The sequence below is a fragment of the Dipodomys merriami genome, unplaced genomic scaffold (genome assembly GCF_024711535.1).
Source record: "Dipodomys merriami isolate MVZ:Mamm:240054 unplaced genomic scaffold, mDipMer1.0.p SCAF_19, whole genome shotgun sequence".
Lineage (NCBI taxonomy): Eukaryota > Metazoa > Chordata > Mammalia > Rodentia > Heteromyidae > Dipodomys > Dipodomys merriami.
This window is the reverse complement of record NW_027203270.1, coordinates 2805804-2824959: the sequence shown is the minus strand read 5'-3', so window position 1 is coordinate 2824959 and position 19156 is coordinate 2805804. Positions and strand designations below refer to the sequence as shown.

Here is a 19156-nt window from a genome sequence, read left to right as displayed (position 1 = left end):
CAGGGATAGTGCCCAGGCCCTGAGTTTGGGCCCCAGGACCAGCAGACACAAAAAGATTTGAACCCAGACCCACTGCTAACTTGCAATCCTACTGTCTTTCTCTCCCATTTTGCTCTCTCTCATACACAGAGCAGATTCACAATAAATGTTTGTTGAATACTTAAATGACTACAACAAACTGTACCATTTAAATAAACAAATGCTTTATGGATGAAAAGTATGTGCATACACGGCTCATCAGAGTAAATGGCCATGGCTATTTATGGCTTTCCATCTGAGCTGTGACACAAATAGTACTTCTGTCTAAGAAGTTAGAATAATATGAATCATGAGTCTTTTCTTGCTTCCACCCAGAGGAGCTCAAGGGACTAAATGGCCCAAACACTTCTTTAAACCAATAAGCTAAATGTGTTGGCATGTGCCTACCATTCCAGATAATGTAGAAGCTTATAGTCTGAGGTTGGCCTTAGGCAAAAATTTGAAACCCTATCTGAAAAACAATTCAAATCAAAAAGGGCTGGGCAGGTAGCTCAATGGTAAAGGACCTGTCTACAATGCACACAACCCTGAGTTCAAATCCCAGTATCACCAAAAATAAGGGATAAAAAAGATCCTTGAGCAAGAGTCACAGATTTGAACACTGCAAGGGCTAAGCAAGCATCCCAGTGGATAAGGAGAATAAGCCAGGTGGGGCCTGGAAATTCTTCAGAGTGGGTAGATTCTCTCTACAGCCACAACCATCATCTGGCTGTATTGATGCTCACCAATCAGGACTTCAAGCCCCATGTCATTATATCTTCTCAGATCTCAAAAGAAGCTGAAAATTGGACATCTTTGCTTGAAATAGCTTCGCTATTTAAAGGTTTCTCCAAAAACAGACATCACAATATGCCTTAAGCAAATGCTGTCTGTAGGTGTAGTCCAACCCATTATGATAATTTTGCAATCTTTAAGCTAAACAGATTTAGAAGTACTTTTGGAAAACTGGCTGCTTGTGGTTCATGACGATAATCCTAACTACTCAGGAGGCTGAGGTCTGAGGATCATGGTTTGATGCTAGATTAGGTAGCAGAGTCCATGAGATTCTATCTCCAAATCAACAGCAAAGTGCTGGACTGGAAACATGGCTCAAGTGGTAGAGTATCAGCCAAACAAGCTAGTTGAACAAACCTTGGAACTGGCCAACACTAACTAAATAACTTAATAAATAAAAGCATTCTTGGAAATTTAACAAAACACAAAACTTTAGAGAGAAGGAAGGAAAGAAGGAAGGAAGGAAAGGAAGAAAGAAAGGAAAGGAAAGGAAAGAAAAAGAAAAGAGAGAAGAGAAAGAACACTTTTTGAAATTTTATCTTTCTGGAGCTAGTCAGTGGTACCTAACTAAGTGACTCCACGTGGGTGGGTGGGTGGATGGAAGGTGAGTGTGGGTTGGGAGCAGATCCAGCCTGATTCAGGACAGATATCTATCCAGGGCCTGCAGCCCATGTCCCCACTCTGGGCTCCTCTGGCAATCAAGGCTCTGGGATATGCAGCCCATGTAGCCAGGTAGAATCCCTCCGGTACAGTGCCTCCTGTTCTCCTCTCCCCAATTTTACTTCCTTCTAGGGTGCAAAGGTAAGGGGGTTTGTTTTGTCAATGCTGGTTGTGTTTCAAGGGGTCTCACAGACACAGGATTCTGTAAGCTCCCTCGGATAGAGTAATTATGTACCTGATTCATTGAAGAATGTATGGACTGAGTTTCTACATCTTTTTCAGGAGGGTTGGGGGATCTTCTTCTTAGTCTGGCCCTTTAAGAAGAGACTTGGCTTACAAATGCCTTACATTTAAATTCCTTTCCCTCCCACAAAGTCTGTTAAGACAGTAGCTTTGCTTGTGCCCTAAATATGAGTCACTTTTGCTCATGTAGCTACTTTCAAATTAAAAAAAAATGACTCAATAGGGAAAAGCTGCCATTCCCCACACTTGGCTATTTATCAGTAGTTCTTTAAACATCTACATTTGGGGTTGGGGATTTAGCTTAGTGGAAGAGCACTTGCCAGGCAAGTGCAAGGCCCTGAGTGTGGCCCTTGGCTCTGGAAAAAAAAAGCCAAAAATCCATATTCTCAGGATCCATATTCTAGAGCTTTGGATTTAAGAGTTCATACTGGAGTCCAGAAAGCTTTATAGAGTTGTTCCTTGGCTCCAGGACCCACCAGACATGCTATTTGCATATAGCCTATGCATCTGTTCCATATACTCAATGCCCTCCAGCTGAAACCTAAAGCAATGCACATGCCATCACAGTAGTTGCAATATTGTATTACCTAGAGGCTAACGACAAGAGAACAGTGTGTATGTATTCAATAAAGACACACGTGTGTGTGTGTGTGTGTGTGTGTGTGTGTGTGTGTGTGTGTGTGTGTGTGTGTGTGTATACCAGCTTGAACACAGAGCCAGGATGCTCTCCCTTAGCTTTGTCACTCAAGACTTGTGCTCTGCCACTTGAATCGCACCTCCACTTCTGGCTTTTGCTGCTTAATTGAAGATAAGAGTCTCATGGACTTTTCTGCACAGGATAGCTTGGAATCACAATCCTCAGATCTCAGGTGCCTGAGTGGCTAGGATTATAGAGGTGAACTACTATTGCCTCACCAGACACATATTTTGATCTGCAGTCCCACCAAGGCAGAAGTCATATGCAGGACCCACTGTGCAATCTAAAAGCTCTGTGAGGGCTGAGATCGTGGCTTAATGGTAGAGTGCTTGCCTAGCATGCATGATGGCCTGGGTTTGGTTCCTCAGTACCACATAAATTGAAAAAGGAGGAACTGGCTCTGTGGCTCAAGTGGTAGAGTGCTAGCCTTGAGCAAAAGAAGTTCAGGGACAGTGCCCAGACTCAGAGTTGAAGCCCAGGACTAGAAAAAAAAAGCTGTAGGTGGAGCTGTAGCTCAAGTGGTGGAACCACCCAAAAAAAAATAAATGCTCTGGGACAGAGAACCAAGGCTCTGAGTTCAAACCCCAGGACCAGCACCAAAACATAAATACATAAAAGCTCTATTAGGACTTTTAATTGCCACATTTGTAATCCACTGGTTTGGAGCATTTGGGCTCCAGCTGTGCACTTTACACGTGGGTGGTACAAAGGAATGTTTGTCTTCTTGTGTAGATTGTGTACAAAGTCAATCTCCACATAGGACTTTTATGAGGAGAGTCAACTTTCCATTTCCTGCAGCCCTGGCTGTCATAAGGCCAAGGGGTAGCTTGAGGGTTGAGGACAAAGCCCAGCCACAGACTCCATTTCCAGGCTGAGACTTGTCACTTAGTGTCTGTGTACCCTGGGACAATTCATTTTCTCTTCCTTCTATGAGGTTGGAATTGTTGAACAGGAAAGTAATAGAAGCACCTGCTAAACAGAGGATGGAGAGCTTGTCAGACCTGGGTTGGATGGAGCATCTCAGGGTGGTAAGCACTGCATGGAAATCTATCCGGCAACATGTTAATATCTGAAGGCTTATGATAACCTACATGGAAGGATTCATTCATTCATTTATCCATCCAATTCATGTCTCTTGAGCATCTACTATGTATAGGAATTCATTGGTGATAAGACTCGAATGTTGCTGGACACGGGGGGTGGGGGGGGTCTCCTACCTGTAATCCTAGCTACTCAGGAAACTGAGATTTGAGGATTATGACTAACTGGAAAATCAACTGCTTATCAGGATGGGCATGTCTTTGGAAAAGACATGCCCAGAAAAGTAGGAAGTGTTGCCTAGTCCCACTGTGGCCCTCATGGCTGTCATTTATCATTTACAGATTGGCAAAATCAACGCTGGTCCTCATTCCTTTACTGGGTGTCCATGAGATCCTCTTCTCTTTCATTACTGATGACCAAGTTGAAGGACATTCAAAACATATACGACTCTTCATTCAGTTGACATTGAGCTCCTTCCATGTAAGTAAGAATCTGACCATGGCACCCCGTGGCTGTGGAGGAAACAAAATGCACATGGTGGAAACAGGCTTGGGATTGAGAAGGTCCATGGCTGAAAATAGATTTCTAGCATCAGCTGGCTTTATTGGTGAGGACCCTTGACATTAGAAAGGCATGCAGATGGCTTTGATCTTGCCAGTGTGATTTGGTGAGTCAGAAAGGAAAAATGCTCTCATTCCTGGGCTGTAATAGGTGGGGTGACTCATGATTCCATCAACCCTGAGTAGTAACGTGAAGCCATTTATTAAGGGCCTATTTTTGCTGGATTCTCTGCAGAACATTCATTGTACAAAGAGAACTTTGTATTTCAAGGGATGTGAATACAAGACACACACAACTGGATAAGGACTGAGGAGTCCAGATATGAGTCTTGAACCTGACAGATGTGGGGGCTGGAACTAGGAACAAGAGACCAGCTGTGGTTAGGTTATTTGACTATTCTGATTATCCATTGCTTAAACTATCTGTGACTTAGAAGCTTAAGACAACCATGAACTGTTACTAAATCTTGGTTTGAGGGTTTCCAGGGCTTCTTTCCACACATGTAGGGGCCTAAGCTGGGGCTCATTTCATTTGGGTCCAATTTCGAGGGCATCATTTCTTACTGTCAGGTATGTTGCTTAGGGTCTCTGACTTTCCATGTGTCCTCTCCTGTGCTCTCTCCATAGGGTGACTAAACTTCTCATACGGCAGTTCAGGGCTCCCAAGAGCCTCAAAATAAATGTTGCAGCTTGATCTTAATGCTTTCTCTTGTATTCTGTGTCCAAGTAGGTCAGAGGCCCAGCCTAAAATGAGGGGGAGGGGAATACAGAAAGGTATGGCTCATTTACAAAGATCACTAATACAACAGGTTACCATTAGCCAGCTGGGCAAAAAAAGTTGGAAAAACTCCATTTCCATCTAAACAGCAAAAAGCAGAGCTGGGAGTGTGGTTCAGGTGGTAGAGCATCAGCTGTGAACAATCTGAGCAAGTGGGAACCCCTGAATTCAGGCTCCAATACCAGCAAGAAAATTTTTTTAAAGAAAGAAAATTAAAAAAGAAGTAAAATACATTCTGAAATAAAACAGGCAGGGAGAATTTGCTGGCAAATGCTCCCACAAGAAGTTGCAAAGGCTGTCTTCTGAAATAGTGCTCACTGCTCAACAAGAATTTTTTTTTTTTGGCCGGGGGTGGGAGGGTGGGGTGGTTGCTTCAGATAGCTCAGGCTGATAACCAAAATCTTGGGAAGCAACATGGAAGATAAAGGGGATTGACCATAATTGATCTTCACTAAAGGAATTTGGAAATGCAAAAAAAAATTTATAAAGTCAACATCCAGAATGAACTTAAGAGCTCTAGAGGCTTCCTGTGGATGGAAACAGTTGTTATATGTCACTTGTTAGATCAAAAGGTGAAATCAATGATTCTATTGGACTCAGGATCAAAGGCCACTACTGTGTTAGGTGTCACTACAGGAATCAGCAACACAGACACAAGGTTCATCCTGAGACCAGCAGGTTAACTATAGATGGCGTCCTGGAGTGCTTTGTTTGTCTCTGCAGTCATTGTTCTGTCTACTACTACTAAACCCTGGCTATACATTTCAGTGATAAGAAATCCATTATAGTAGAGAGCTTAAAAACTTAATTTTAAGGCTTAATGTGGTATGTAGGATGAAAAAGACAGAAGACATTGCTGTTTAAGATGCGATTATAGTTATATTTCTTTCTTTATGTGTCACCATGGATAATAAAGGGAATGCACATAATTTGTAATTGTACCCTTAAAAAAATGAAGTTTCAAAGGAAGTCCTTCAGACTGGAAGAAAATGACAATATAGAATAACCAAAATCCACACAAAGAAATAAATAAGCACTGTAAAATGTAGACATGCAGAGAAATGTGAAAGACTAACTGGTATATTGATTCTTTTTTTTTTTTTTTTGGTGCCAGTCCTGGGGCTTGAACTCAGGGTCTGGGTGCTATCCCTGAGCTTTTTTGCTTTAGTGCTCTACCACTTGAGCCATAGCTCCACTTCTGGCTTTTTGGTAGTTAATTGGAGATAAGAGTCTCATTGGATCTTCCTGCCCAGTCTGGCTTTGAACCATGATCCTCAGATCTCATCCTCCTGAGTAGCCAGGATTATAGGTGTGCACTACCAGTGCCTGGATAGTATATTGGTTTTTATTTTTTGTTCTCTCAGCTGATTTTAGAGCTATGGTGTGATAAAATAGCAATGATTAACTGTGTTATTTGGTTTATAACCTATAAAGCTTTAACTTATATGGCAATAATAGCATAAGAGAAGAATGAATACATGGAGATCTTCTTACCAGAATTAAGTTTATATTACTATGAAATTGGTTATGCCAAGTTAAGATTCATGTTGTCATCCCTGGAATGTATACAAAGAAAATTATTAGGAAATGTAACCAGAGTACCATCAAAATGAATGAAAATGGCACAGTGAACTTGGGTTAATATGGAATTCCTTCAGTCTCTTGGGTCTTTCTCCTCCTCTAGAGGAGAAATGATCACAACTACATGCAAGAAGCGAGGTTCAGAGAACTTACATATGTGACAGGGCAAAGCTGAACTGAGATGGTGCCTTGGGTGCAGAAGTTGAGCTTCTGCCTGTGACTACCACATCACATAGTGATAATAATAATAATAATAATAATAATAATAATAATAATAATAAAACCTATAGCACCTGGATCAGGTCCTTTGTCTTAAAGAATGAGTCCATACACACAGTAAAATGGCCAAGATTTACTGACAAAAAAAAAAACAAGCAGAGCTCCCACTACCCAAGAGGCGTCTCAAGGGAGGGCACTCACTGGGGTACATTGGATAGAGTGTCTCTAGGAAAGAGCTCGTAACTCTTAAGATCATTGGACAGAGTGTGAGCCACATCCATCTGCAGACCCAATCAGAGGCTCTCAGCAGCCTGTACAAGCTCACCATGCACTCTTTAGACCCTCTCATTGGGTACGCATTCAGGTGCACATCTCTGGGATTTAATTAATCTGCTGTTCATATGCAAGTCTTCCAGGGACAATGGGACATGACTTAATGCCCAGGATGCATGTTCAACAGCTCAGGGTCATGGTGATGCCCAGGGGCCTGCATGTGTGACTACTTAGGCCATGGTAGCTAGCAGTCTACACACAGACTGCTCAAGGTGAGGGATGCAGAACTTCTATGGGAAAGGGCCTTTGTCCTGATTGCCTAACCAGGCTCTTTTCCTGCTCTCTTGGATGCCTTGAAGAAAATCATAACTAGTAGACACCTAGTTATGGAGTCTTCAAGCCTATGCCATCAGATAGAGTCTGGTAGTTTTTTGTTTTTGTTTTGTTTTTCCCCCTCTCCTGTTGAAGCTGAATTCTTTGTGGTTTTAAGCTAAGACAAAAAGCCTATTGGTAACTTTTTTTTCCCAGTATGAAAGCATGACTGAATTTGTTTGAATCTGGGAGAATTTCAAATGCTAAGAGTTAGTAATTTGAGTTTTCTATGTTGCTTAGTCTTAATCTTCTTTAAAAGCTAATCCTAAATTAGAAAACAAAACAAAAAAGGGCAAAAGCAAAATCCTACAGCTGTTATATTTATACTATTGAGTGGCTACTCTCACAATCTCTCTCTCTCTCTCTCTCTCTCTCTCTCTCTCTCTCTCTCTCTCTCACACACACACACACACACACACACACACACACATACACACACACGATCAAGTAGTGTGAATCCTTGATCACCTGATCTCATACATTCAAGGCAAGTTTAGGGCTGGATATTCCTATGGAGCCATTCCTATGGATTTCTAAGAGAGAAACCTCATTTCTCAGAGTCCTGGGCATGAGAGAATGTTTTGGTTATCTATTGCTGCTTAACAAACCACCCTAAAGCTTCATGGCTTAACGTAATAATAATTTTGTTTTTTTAAAAAAATTTAAATGATAATTTAGGATAGGATGTCTGGACTGGAATGTAGTTGAGTGTTTTAAATTTTTTTCTTTTGAGATAGAGTCTCATTACATAACCTGGATAGCTTTAAGATTGTGCCCCAGCTTTTTGAGGACTGGAATTATAGATATGTTCCACCATATCTACATAGTCTTTGTGTGTGTGTGTGTGTGTGTGTGTGTGTGTGTGTGTATGCTTGTCCTGGTGCTTGAACTCAGAACCTGGGCACTGTCCCTGAACTTTTTTTGCTTAAGGCTAGTGCTCTGTCACTTGAGTCACAGCTCCACCTCTGACTTTTTGGTAGTTTTTTGGAGATAAGAGTTTCATAGACTTTCCTGCCTGGGTTGCCTTTGAATCTTGATCTTCAGAGCTCAGCCTCCTGAGTAGCTAGGATTTCAGGCATGAGCCACTAGTGCCTGGCAAAGTCTAGTTTTTTTTTTTTTTGGCACATGTAAGTTTTGGCTGAAACTTCAAATATCTGAAGGCTCGGTCGAGCACATTCATTCAGATAGATAGACTTTTATGCTAGCTGTTGTTCTGGCTCTCTATGGCGATCAGCCACCACAATGGATCATAATCCTGCACTCAGCTGGAGCTCTGCTTAGCACTTAGTGTTGTTAAAGAATGGGAGGAAAGGAAGTGACCAGAACACAGCCAGAAAACTTGTGTGAGCAAAGACCTCCACTTTCTCAGTACCCCCACACTGCATGTTCTAACCCTCCCCTGGCCCCTCAGGTAGAAGTGAGTATGTGGTTGGGCAGATGGGGTGGGCCATACCTTAGTGATGCCCCCACAGGAACCAGTAAGTGCAGACATTGGCCCTAACAGTTGCCTTTTCTTGCTGCTTTGGAGGGCCTCTTACTCTACTGCCAGGTAAGCTTTGCTAGCCTCCCATTACCAATGGGCTTTGGAGAAATTGTCACATGATGGTGCTGTGTGAAGGGAGAGCCCTGTTTTCTGTGGGACCCCATCCTCCATACTTGCTTAACCAATGAGAGCCAGACTCCAGATGTTCCAAACACTGTGGCAGGAACTCAAGGGAGAATAGAAGACACATATGGCATGTGGACTACTATTTTACCTAACCCTGTTTGGAAGAATTCTGGCAAGTTGAAAGCTAGCTCTTTATCTATCTATCTATCTATCTATCTATCTATCTATCTATCTATCTATCTATCTATCTATCTATCTATTGTTTTTTGGTGCCTGTCCTGAGGCTTGAACTCAATGGTCCTGGGCACTGTCCCTCCTTTTTTTCCCTCTCAAGGCTCTTACCACTTGAGCCACAATTTGGCTTTTCTTTTTGGTAGTTAATTGGAGATAAGAGTCTCATGGACTTCCTTGCCCTGACTGGCTTCCAATCATGATTCTCAGATCTCAGCTCCTGAGTAGCTAGGATTACAGGTGTGAGTCATTGGTGCCCAGCTTATTTATTTATTTTTATTTTGCTACTACCAGGGTTTAAACTCTGGGCCTTACACTCACTCGACTTGCTTGCTGTGCTGGTGCTCTATCACTTGAGCCATATCTCCAGCCCAGTATTTTTGCTGGTTATTTTGGAGATAAGAGTCTCACAGACTTTTCTGTACAGGCTGGCTTTCAACCTTGATCCTCCATAGCTCAGCCTCCTGAATAGCTAGGATTACATTTGTGAGCCAATGATATCCAGCAAACAATTCTTCTTTCACCCAGACACATAGGACAGCTGTGCACCTCTGATAAGCTTCTTAAGTAGAAATGATTGACTGTTCTATCACACCTCTGTTCGTAACCTAGGCCCATGTAATATTTAGGTATGGGAGAGAAGGGGAATTCCACACTTGTGAGCAAATTCTGAGCATTTATTTGGTCAATGTAATGGTCAGCCTGGATATCTCTAGCCTGACTCCAAAAAGAACATGGTAATAAACTCTTACTTGAAGAAGAGCACGACCACCCTGGGGTGGGGGTGATGATGATTGGTCAAACATCATAAGACAAAGTAAGCAACAGAGACCCAGGGTCTAAGTCACCTGAGACCTTCCATTCTTAGGAGAGTTTATGCTATGTGTGATGGGAAACCACTGGTGGGAAATTATCTTTTCAGAAGAAATATCTTCACAAAGGAAGAAAGTATTTACTATGCTGAATAAATGAGAACTTCAGGAACAGGTATAGCTGGAGTTAAGCCATCAACATCATAAGTAATCTATCTCTTGCCACTTCCGGTCTCCCATGTGGGCTTCATGCTCAAGTGGGCTCTCACTATATGGCTAAGACTTAAGGTGTTTGTAATAGAATATATATCTATATATATAGATATATATTCTTTTAACTATATATAGAATTCTATATATTCTCTATATATTTTATATATTCTGTCTATATTCTACATATTAGTATACCTTCTCTATATTATATATAATCTCTATATTATTATATATTTTATATATGTAGAATATGTATGTATTCTCTCTCTATTCTCTAGAGAATATATATCTAGAATGTATATATATATAGTTACAACAATATATAGAATATATATGTAGAATATATGTAGAAAAATATATTGAGAATATAGTGTATATATATTTGTAACTATATATTATATATTATTAGATATGCATTTTATATATACTATAGATGATATATATTCTCTCTCTCTATGAGGTTATAACTATATTCTTTCTCCTTTCCCAGGGATGAGAACTCTGGCCTTATTTAGGAGGAGCATGGGCCCATTTGAGTCAACTATGGTCATGGCCACCCCAAACTGTGAGATTACATGAATGAGTGCTAGTCCATGAGCCTAGAAGTAAGGGAGGGTCAATTTCTAAAAGGAAAGAATGCAAGTTGGGTAAAATAAATTAGCCAATGACCACCATGCACAGTAGAAATGTGACTAGGACCTTACCCAGTTGTTGCATCATTGAATGACTGACATATTTAATCATCATTAACCCATGCCCACGTAGGAAAACACCTAGACTGATAAGGTGGCAGATGTCAAAAGAAGTGATTCCATGGAAATCCATGTTCACACAGCCAGTTTGGCTAACTCTGGGGAGTTTAAGCAATGCTTTTCATGTGTATTCTGGGGGTGTTCATTGGGCTTGGCTGTTGGTGACTATCAAATGTCTTCTGAGTCAAAGTTCATGCTACAGCTTCCTTTCCTTTCAGGGATTCCTTGTGGCCTTGCAGTATGGCTTTGCCAATGGAGAGGTAAGTTTTCCATGCCACCACCCCAACTTCTGGTGAGCTCAGGACTGGAATTTCCCTGTCTCTGGAGGTTTCTGCTTGTAATGGTACAGCAGTGTCAAGCATTTATTGAAAGGTCTACTGAGCACCCAGATTAAGAGAGGTTAGGGCAAATGAGGCAAATGAGAAAAGGAGTCAGGATAGATGTGAGGCAGCTCAAACCCGGCTCTGGAGCCACTGGACACATGCTAGATTAAAGTTTGATGGAAGAAACAATTGGGAATTTTGGAGTTTGCAAAGCTGCATACAAACGGGTCCTGGAGCTAGAACTCAGAGCCTGGGTGCTATCCTTGAGTTTTCTGGCTCAAGTCTAGGGTTCTACCATTTGAACTACAACTCCATTGTGGCTTTTTTGGTGGTTAATTGGAGATAAGAGTCTCAGTGGACTTTCCTGCCTGGGCTGGCTTAGAGCTGTGATGAGGAGCTTAGTCTCCTGAGTAGCTAGGATTACAGGCATGAGCCACTGATACCCAGCAATACTTTTTATTACTATAATTGCATGGCTCCAACCAGCTCTCTGCTTCCCTATGTATAGTCAGCTTTCTGATACTGCAACAAATATCTGAGATTATCAACTTAAAAATAAGGAAAGGTTTATCTTGGATCATGCTTTTGTTCATCGCTGCATGATCCAGTCGCCTTTGGGTCTGTGGTCAGTATATGATGGCCAGTGTTCTATGGAATGAATGAGCTGCTCACCTCATGAGCAGATGGCAGAGAGAAGGGAGGGTCGGGGTCCTAATATCCCCTCTAAGAGTGATCTAACTTTCTATCCATAAGCTTCATCCCCAGAAGGTTCCACCACTTCCCACTAGTGCAATGGTCTGGAGACAGCCTTCCGTTTCAAGCTCTAGTACCTGGGAAAAGAATAGCAGTAGAGGGGCAAAGGTCATAATAACCATTTTCTTGTAGTTTAGGAGTCAGTTTCCAACCCTCTTTCATTCTTCCCTCCCTCTAAGGTTTTTTTGGTTTTTTGGTCATGGGGGTTGATCTCAGGGCCTGGGATGCTGTCCCTGAGCTCTTTTTGCTAGCCCTCTAGCACCTTGAGCCACAGTGGTACTTCTAGTTTTCTGGTGGTTAATTGGAGATAAGAGTCTTACGGACTTTTCTGCCCAGGTTGGCTTTGAACCGCAATCCTCAGACCTCAGCCTTCTGAGTAGCTAGGATTATAGGTGAGAACTATCAGCATTCAGCCATTCTAGATTTTAATGTTTATTTCTCTCTCCTTCCATGGGGATGTAAGGTTCTTGTCAACAAAGATCCCTTCGTTTTGTTCACTGCTGCTTCTGTCTTTGTACTTTGGCTTCCTGTCCCAAAGGCAGATATTTTAGCTCAAATGCCACCATGTAATCCTTTCCTGAACACCATATCTCAAGTTTTTAATTCCCCATCAAAAGACAAAAATTATGTCAGTCACGATGACTCAAGGCTGTATTCCTGGCTACTTAAGATGTAGAGATCAGGGGATCATTGTTCAAAGCCAGCCTCTGGCATAAAGATTGCATCTTAACCAATGCCTGGGTATACTGGCAATTGTCTGAGATTCTCAGAAAGCAGGGAAGTACAAGTAGGAAGATTGTAGCCTAGTCCATCCCAGCTTTGGCAACAAGAAAGACCCTACCTCAATTAGAAATGACTAGGTGCTAGAACACCTGCCTAGCAAGTACAAAGTCCTGATGTCAATTCTCAGTACCAAAAAAAAAAAAAAAAAAAAAAAAAAAAAAAAAAAAACTGCAGTGACAAGCTTAAATATATTGGTTTCATTTACAATTCTAGAATCAGGCAACATTTTGTTCCAAAGGGCTGGGTAGAGATTTCATTCCAATGGATTTGATTTTATGGAGACCTAAGAAAATAGAAATAAATGACTAAAAGCTTTAAGTTACTTTCCTGGAAAAAAAATGACAGGAAAAAAGATGGATAGAGAACTGATGGATTAACATCAGGCTCCTTTAGGTGACCTTACCATGTAAGGGTTAAGACAGCAAAATGGCTCATTCACTGAGCCAGTGAAACTGGCCTGCTGGCAAATTTGGCCATTCTCTCTCTTCGTAAGGCCAAATAAGTTATTTTGCGTCTTATTTGCTCCTATGACTTAGGCGAGCGTGGAGTAGCTTCTTGTTAAACGCTGTTGGAATAGACACATAGGTAAAGGTGTTATTAATGATGTCTTTGTCTCACCTGGTAGGTGAAGGCCGAACTGCGAAAGTCCTGGGGCCGCTTCTGGTTAGCCCGCCACTCAGGCTGCAGAGCCTGGGTCCTGGGGAAGAACTTCCAGTTCCTACGGAAATATCCCAAGAAGCTATCCCAGGAAGATGGCGCAGAGACCCTCAGGAAGCTGCAGTCCTCATCCCATAGCTCCTGCCTGGCTGCACAGGGCCTGGGGGAGCTGGGCCCCCGGCCTCACAGGGGCCATGCAGCCTGGCCCCGCGGCAGCAGTCTGTCTGAAAGCAGTGAGGGGGATTTCACCCTGGCCAATACTATGGAGGAGATTCTGGAAGAGAGTGAGATCTAGAGCAGGGAGCTCATCACTCTGGCTCTCCAGCCTGGGAACTCCTGAGAAGCAACAACGGATAGTTGCTAAGGGAGGATGGGTTCTTCCCATTCACCAGGCCCATTTCCACATGATGTCTGTCACCAAAATCTTCCAGTTCTGGAAAAATGAGGCTGGGTGTGATGCTCACAGCTTCGACTTGCGTTGGCCACCCCACCATATTGACACTTTTCCCAGATAGCCACCAGTTATCTGGGGCCCTAAATTCAAGTGGATGGAGTCCCATCAAGATGAAAGGCCTGTTATTAACTACAGTCCATCAATGTGTCCTCCTCCCATCATGGTATATAGGTTCCTGCTGAGTTTGGATTTAAGGTGTGTAAGAACCCCTTAGGAAGCTTCAAAACTGCCGAATCTTAAGCTCAGCTCTGGGATACTAAGACACTTCTTTTGGGTTGATGGCCAGGAACTGGAAATGTCTATCGAGCAAGGAATTCTGATGCCAAGCCCTCCCTTGGAGAACACTGGGCAGGGAATCAGAGAGTTACCCAGGAGGATTAAGGGAGATCTGTGACCTACCTGCCCTTCCTACACAGACTATTATCATGAGGTCACCCAGGAGACCCAACTTTCCTGCTCCTCTTCCCCTCCTCTCCTGTAAGTCTTGCCTCTCTCTCTCTGTCTCAGTTCTCTCTGTATGGTCAGCAGAACTTTTTAAACTGTCATAATGCCATCTTTCTCAAAAAGTTGGCCCCAGCTCACAGGGACCTTCTCCTCCTTCTCACTGGTCCCTTCCTCCTTTTTCTGGATCTATTTGCCTTTCTGAGCTTGGCTTCCACCAGCCTGATTTGTTCTACATACTTCTCACTGGGAATAACTCTCTATTAGCCCTTTAAGGGCCAAGCCTCCTGCCCTGAAAGTATACAACCCTTGTATCCCCAGTCCCCACTGATAATAATTCTACTCCTTAGCACCTCTGATGGGTACTGAAAAGTAGGCCGAAGCTGGACACGCTGAAGGTGGCCCCAAGGTATCCCCATAAGTCATGCCCATGGGAAATTCTGAGCTGTGCATGGGAACCAGCTCTGTGACTGAAGCTATAGAGGACGCTGCAGGAAGATGCAGGGAGCAACAGTCCAGAGAAACACTGCACTAAGTTCATGTGTGTGAAGTGTATGTGTATGTGGGTGGGGTATGAGGCTGTGGAACTCTTATCTTGGAGATGTGTGTAGAGGGTGGGTGAGGGAATGATGTTTCCATTCTTCTTAAGTGGGGCAGCCATATTTAGCAAATATAGATACATGGTGCTCAATTACATATGAATTTCAGAAAAATAGGAATCTTTTTGTACAAGTATATCCCACAGGATATACTTTGAGATTGAATTCAGTTGTGCATTGTCTTTTACCTGACAACTCTCTTTCTAAGAGTTCTTTGCAGTGGGACCAGGACAACAAGTCAATCACTTCTGAAAAGCTCATAGAACAAAGTTAATCATGCTGCAATGAAGTCTTTGAAAATCAAACCCATAAACTACAGTCCACAGGCCACTTATAAAAATAAAGTTTCATTGTCACCGGGGCTGGGATGAGTTAGTAGCAAAAGACTTTGCCCTGACCCCAAATGCTGGTATTTTGTGCATTAGTTTTAACACTCATTTTTATTTTTAAATGATTACTTTAAAGTCTTCTTTCTCTTGACTCTGCAGACTTTTGGTGCCCTCTCAGATTTTATACCATTCGGGCCTCTGGTTTGAAGGAAGAGTACGGAAAGGCAAGTGCATAATGAAGCAAGGAGTGATTTTTTTTTAGTGTCTAGGTTATCCAGACTTCAATCACTAAAATATATATCCTTCTACTTTTCCCCTTTCTGCAAGTGTTCATGTCACTAACCAGTCTGCAACTAGAGAACTGGGACCAGTTAGGTGCTGGTGACTCATGCTTGTAATACTAGCTACACAGGAGGCTGAGATCTGGATTGTAATTTGAAGCCAGATGGGGCAGGAGAGTCCATGAGACTCTTATTTCCAGTAATCACCAAAATACCAGAAGTAAAGGTATGGCTCACGTGGTAAGGCTCCAGCCTTGAGTAAAAAAACCAAGGAAGAATGAAAGGCCCTGAGTTCAAGACCCAGTAACAGCACATACACAGGAAGAAAAGAAAGAAAGAAAGAAAGAAAGAAAGAAAGAAAGAAAGAAAGAAAGAAAGAAAGAAAGAAAGAAAGAAAGGAAAGAAGGAAGGAAGGAAGGAAGGAAGGAAGGAAGGAAGAGAGAAAGAGAAAAGAGCCTGGGATATTTCATTTTCCTAGCAAATGCCTAAACCAGGGTTGGTTTGGGGTATGTGTCTAGACACACTGGTTGAATGAGACAGGATTATGAGGTCTCTTAGAAACATTGGATGCTGGCACTAATGGGGGGAGCATTTTCTGTAAGGCAGTTGCAAATACATTCTCCACACTTTGTCCCACAGATGGGGTAGTCCATCCACACTGCTCGCTCTTTGCCCTGCTAATGATTAAAATTTTATTTAAGTTAATTTGCATGTTGTCCATTCTTTCACATCTGGTTTCTCATTGGAGCAAAACACGTGTGACATGGGGAGAAAGGGCTGTGACATTCAGCTGGCAGTACTGTGGTTTCTTAAGAACCAGAGTAAGTAGAGGGGGAGGGGCCTGAAGCAAAGGTCAAAGAGGAAAAAGCAAGTGTCTCATTTTCTAGATTATTCCCCTGGTTTGTTGCCTTGAGGAATCAACCTTGTGTTCTCAATCTGGGGTGACAAGCCCCCTCTGGAATAATTTAGAGACCAGTGGCCAGGTATGATATATGAAGATATCTGATGGAATATCTTCAACTTTGAATGCAGGGACTCATATATATATATATATATATATATATATATATATAGAGAGAGAGAGAGAGAGAGAGAGAGAGAGAGAGAGAGAGACAGACAGACAGACAGACAGACAGACAGACAGAGAGAGAGAGAGAGAGAGACAGACAGACAGACAGACAGACAGACAGACAGACAGACAGAGACAGACAGACAGACAGAGACAGACAGACAGACAGAGACAGACAGAGACAGACAGAGACAGAGATATAGATGGACACCTCTATCAGGTGTCTATCTGTAGATGAATGAACAAACCAAATTTCCCACTGGATGAAAGAGTATTTCACAGTATAAAAAGATCAAGGAGAGGTTGAACCTGAAAAGGATATTATGCTAAATGAAACAAGCCTTGTGTGTGTGTGTGTGTGTGTGTGTGTGTGCACACGTGCACGCGTGTGTGGTGCTGTAGTTTAAACTCAGGGTCTTGTGCTCTTGCTCAGCTTTTTTGCTTGCAGCTGGAGATCTATCCCTAGAGTGACATCTCCAGTCTAGCATTTTGCTGGTTAATTGGAAATAGAGTGTCACAGACTTTTCTGCCTGGGCTTGATTTGAACTATGATCTCCCAGAGCTTAGCTTCCTTAGCAGCTGGGTTACAAGCAAGAATCACTTTTGACCTGGTTTTCCTTGTCATTTTGACTTGCCTTTTTTTTTTTTTTGTCAGAGGTGGGGCTTGAACTCTGGGCCTGGGCCTGGCCACTGTCCCTAAGCTCTTCAGCATTCTAACACTTGAGCCACAACACCACTTCTGGTTTTCTGGTGGTTAACTGGAGATGAGTATCACGGACTTTCCTTGCCCGAGGTTGCCTTGAACTGTGATCCTCAGATCTTAGCCTCCTGAGTAGCTAGGATTACAGGCATTAGCCACGGGTGCCTGGCTGCCTTTATTTCTTTATTTTTTCTATGAGTGCTGATGTTAACCATCTTTTGTGAGCTTAATTATTGGTCACTTTTGTCTGTTTTAGAAAAATTTCTGCTCAAATCTTAGACTTTGAAAATATTTTTTTCTTGTTCTGTGAAAGACCCTCTTTGCTCTCTCAATAAATATGTACAAATGTTTTAAGTTTTGATAAAGTCCAATTTATCAATTCTCCCCTCATCTCCCTTTTATTGTCTGTGTTTTTGGTGTCAAAGCCACCTGAGTGATTATTTCATGTGGCTGACCTCGACCCTGCATGAGTCAGGTGACATCTTCCATATGAACAATACTATGCTAAAGCCCCGATGAGCTGAGCCTTTTCCCTAGTAGCATTCTGAACTTAGAAATTCTTCCATAAGAACATTCTCAGCTCACTCACAGCTCTCCAGTGCTGGGGTGATTGTGTAGTTTGATAAGGGATAGGCACCCCTGCTGGGTTTTACAAGCCTGAGACACAAGTCTATTTAAATTTGTGTGACTACCAAAGGGGCAGAACTGGGTGGCCACATGGCATCTATCACCCCACTAGCTCCATGGCCGATGGCTGAACTTGAACAAATCTAGAAGAGTTGTTTCCATGGCACCTGTCACTAACCTTGGGGTCATTATAAGAGACTCGAGTGTAGAAATCTCCCTAGCAGATGGATCCATACGCAGCTTGGGCACCTCAGGAGCACTGTAGCTGTGTCTGTGGTAGGAGTGACTGTGCCTGGGAGCAGCAATGGCACCCGGCACCGAGGGACTTACTGGTGATAGTGTAGGAGGCGCCTCCTGGAGATACCCAGAGGGGCATTGCATAAGGTCCTGTGTGAGCAGGTCTCATCCTGGGACAGTGCAGTTTGGAATTGTTCTTAGTTGGAAATTCATTTGTTTCTGCCTTTCAATTGACATGTGAACAAGGAAGCAGGGCTGTGGAAATTTGAAGTAACTACCCTATGTCACTTACATGGATATCTATTTGATGTTTTACAAGTCTGCATCTACATGCTTATAGCACCCTAGTTTTCCTCTTGGTAGCCATTCATTTTCTTCTTGCCATGATTTTTTTTGTTGGTTGTGGGGCCTGAACTCTGGGCCTGGGCGCTGTCCCACAGCTCTTCAGCTCAAGGCTAGCACTTTACCACTCTAACCATAGCACCACGTCTGGCTTTTTCTGCTTATGTGGTACTGAGGAATCAAACCCAAGACCTCATGCATGCAAGGCAAGCACTCTACCACTGAGCCACCTTCCCAGCCCTTTCCCATGATTTTTGAGCTCTCCTGACTCAATCTTCAGCTCTAGAGATAGGCATAGCAGTCTTCTTGTTCAATCAAGGCCTTCCATCTTCCAGGCATCAGACACTGGGTCGGATATGGGCATAAAATCTAACAGAGGTCAAGATGTAATCTTGGGGCTTGGTCTGGGACTCCAAACAAAAGAGGGTTTTGTTTGTTTGTTTATTTTTCATTTCTGCTGAATTTGGAGCCAGGAAGAAATCAGCCTGGGTCTCCAAGTGAATTTCTTGCCAGCCTGGGGAGAACTTGCTTATGAATGAGGAGAATACGAAAAAGCAAAATAAAAGATGAAAAGTGAACCTTGAGCATCATAGGAGCTCCTGGATGAAGTGAGACCTGAAGTGGACACTATGGCTAGCATTATACAATTGCAATATATTGCTTTCTAAAATTGGGCACTCAAGACTCACACATGTAATTTTAGCTAC

At 42.6% G+C, this 19156-nt stretch overlaps 1 protein-coding gene across 2 annotated transcripts in view; it reads left to right on the top strand.

Annotated features, from left to right (window-relative positions):
- Positions 1–16500, top strand: part of Glp2r (glucagon like peptide 2 receptor) — a 56299-nt gene extending 39799 nt beyond the window's left edge. The window contains exons 11-13 of one of the 2 annotated variants that reach the window (XM_070026968.1): positions 3796–3934; positions 11073–11114; positions 13339–16500. In XM_070026968.1, coding sequence (XP_069883069.1) covers positions 3796–3934; positions 11073–11114; positions 13339–13665 — 508 coding nt within the window. In that variant the 3' untranslated portion in view covers positions 13666–16500. The remainder of the gene's footprint in view (positions 1–3795; positions 3935–11072; positions 11115–13338) is intronic. The other variant, XM_070026969.1, reaches the window with a different exon arrangement.
- The last annotated feature ends 2656 nt before the right edge of the window (positions 16501–19156 follow it).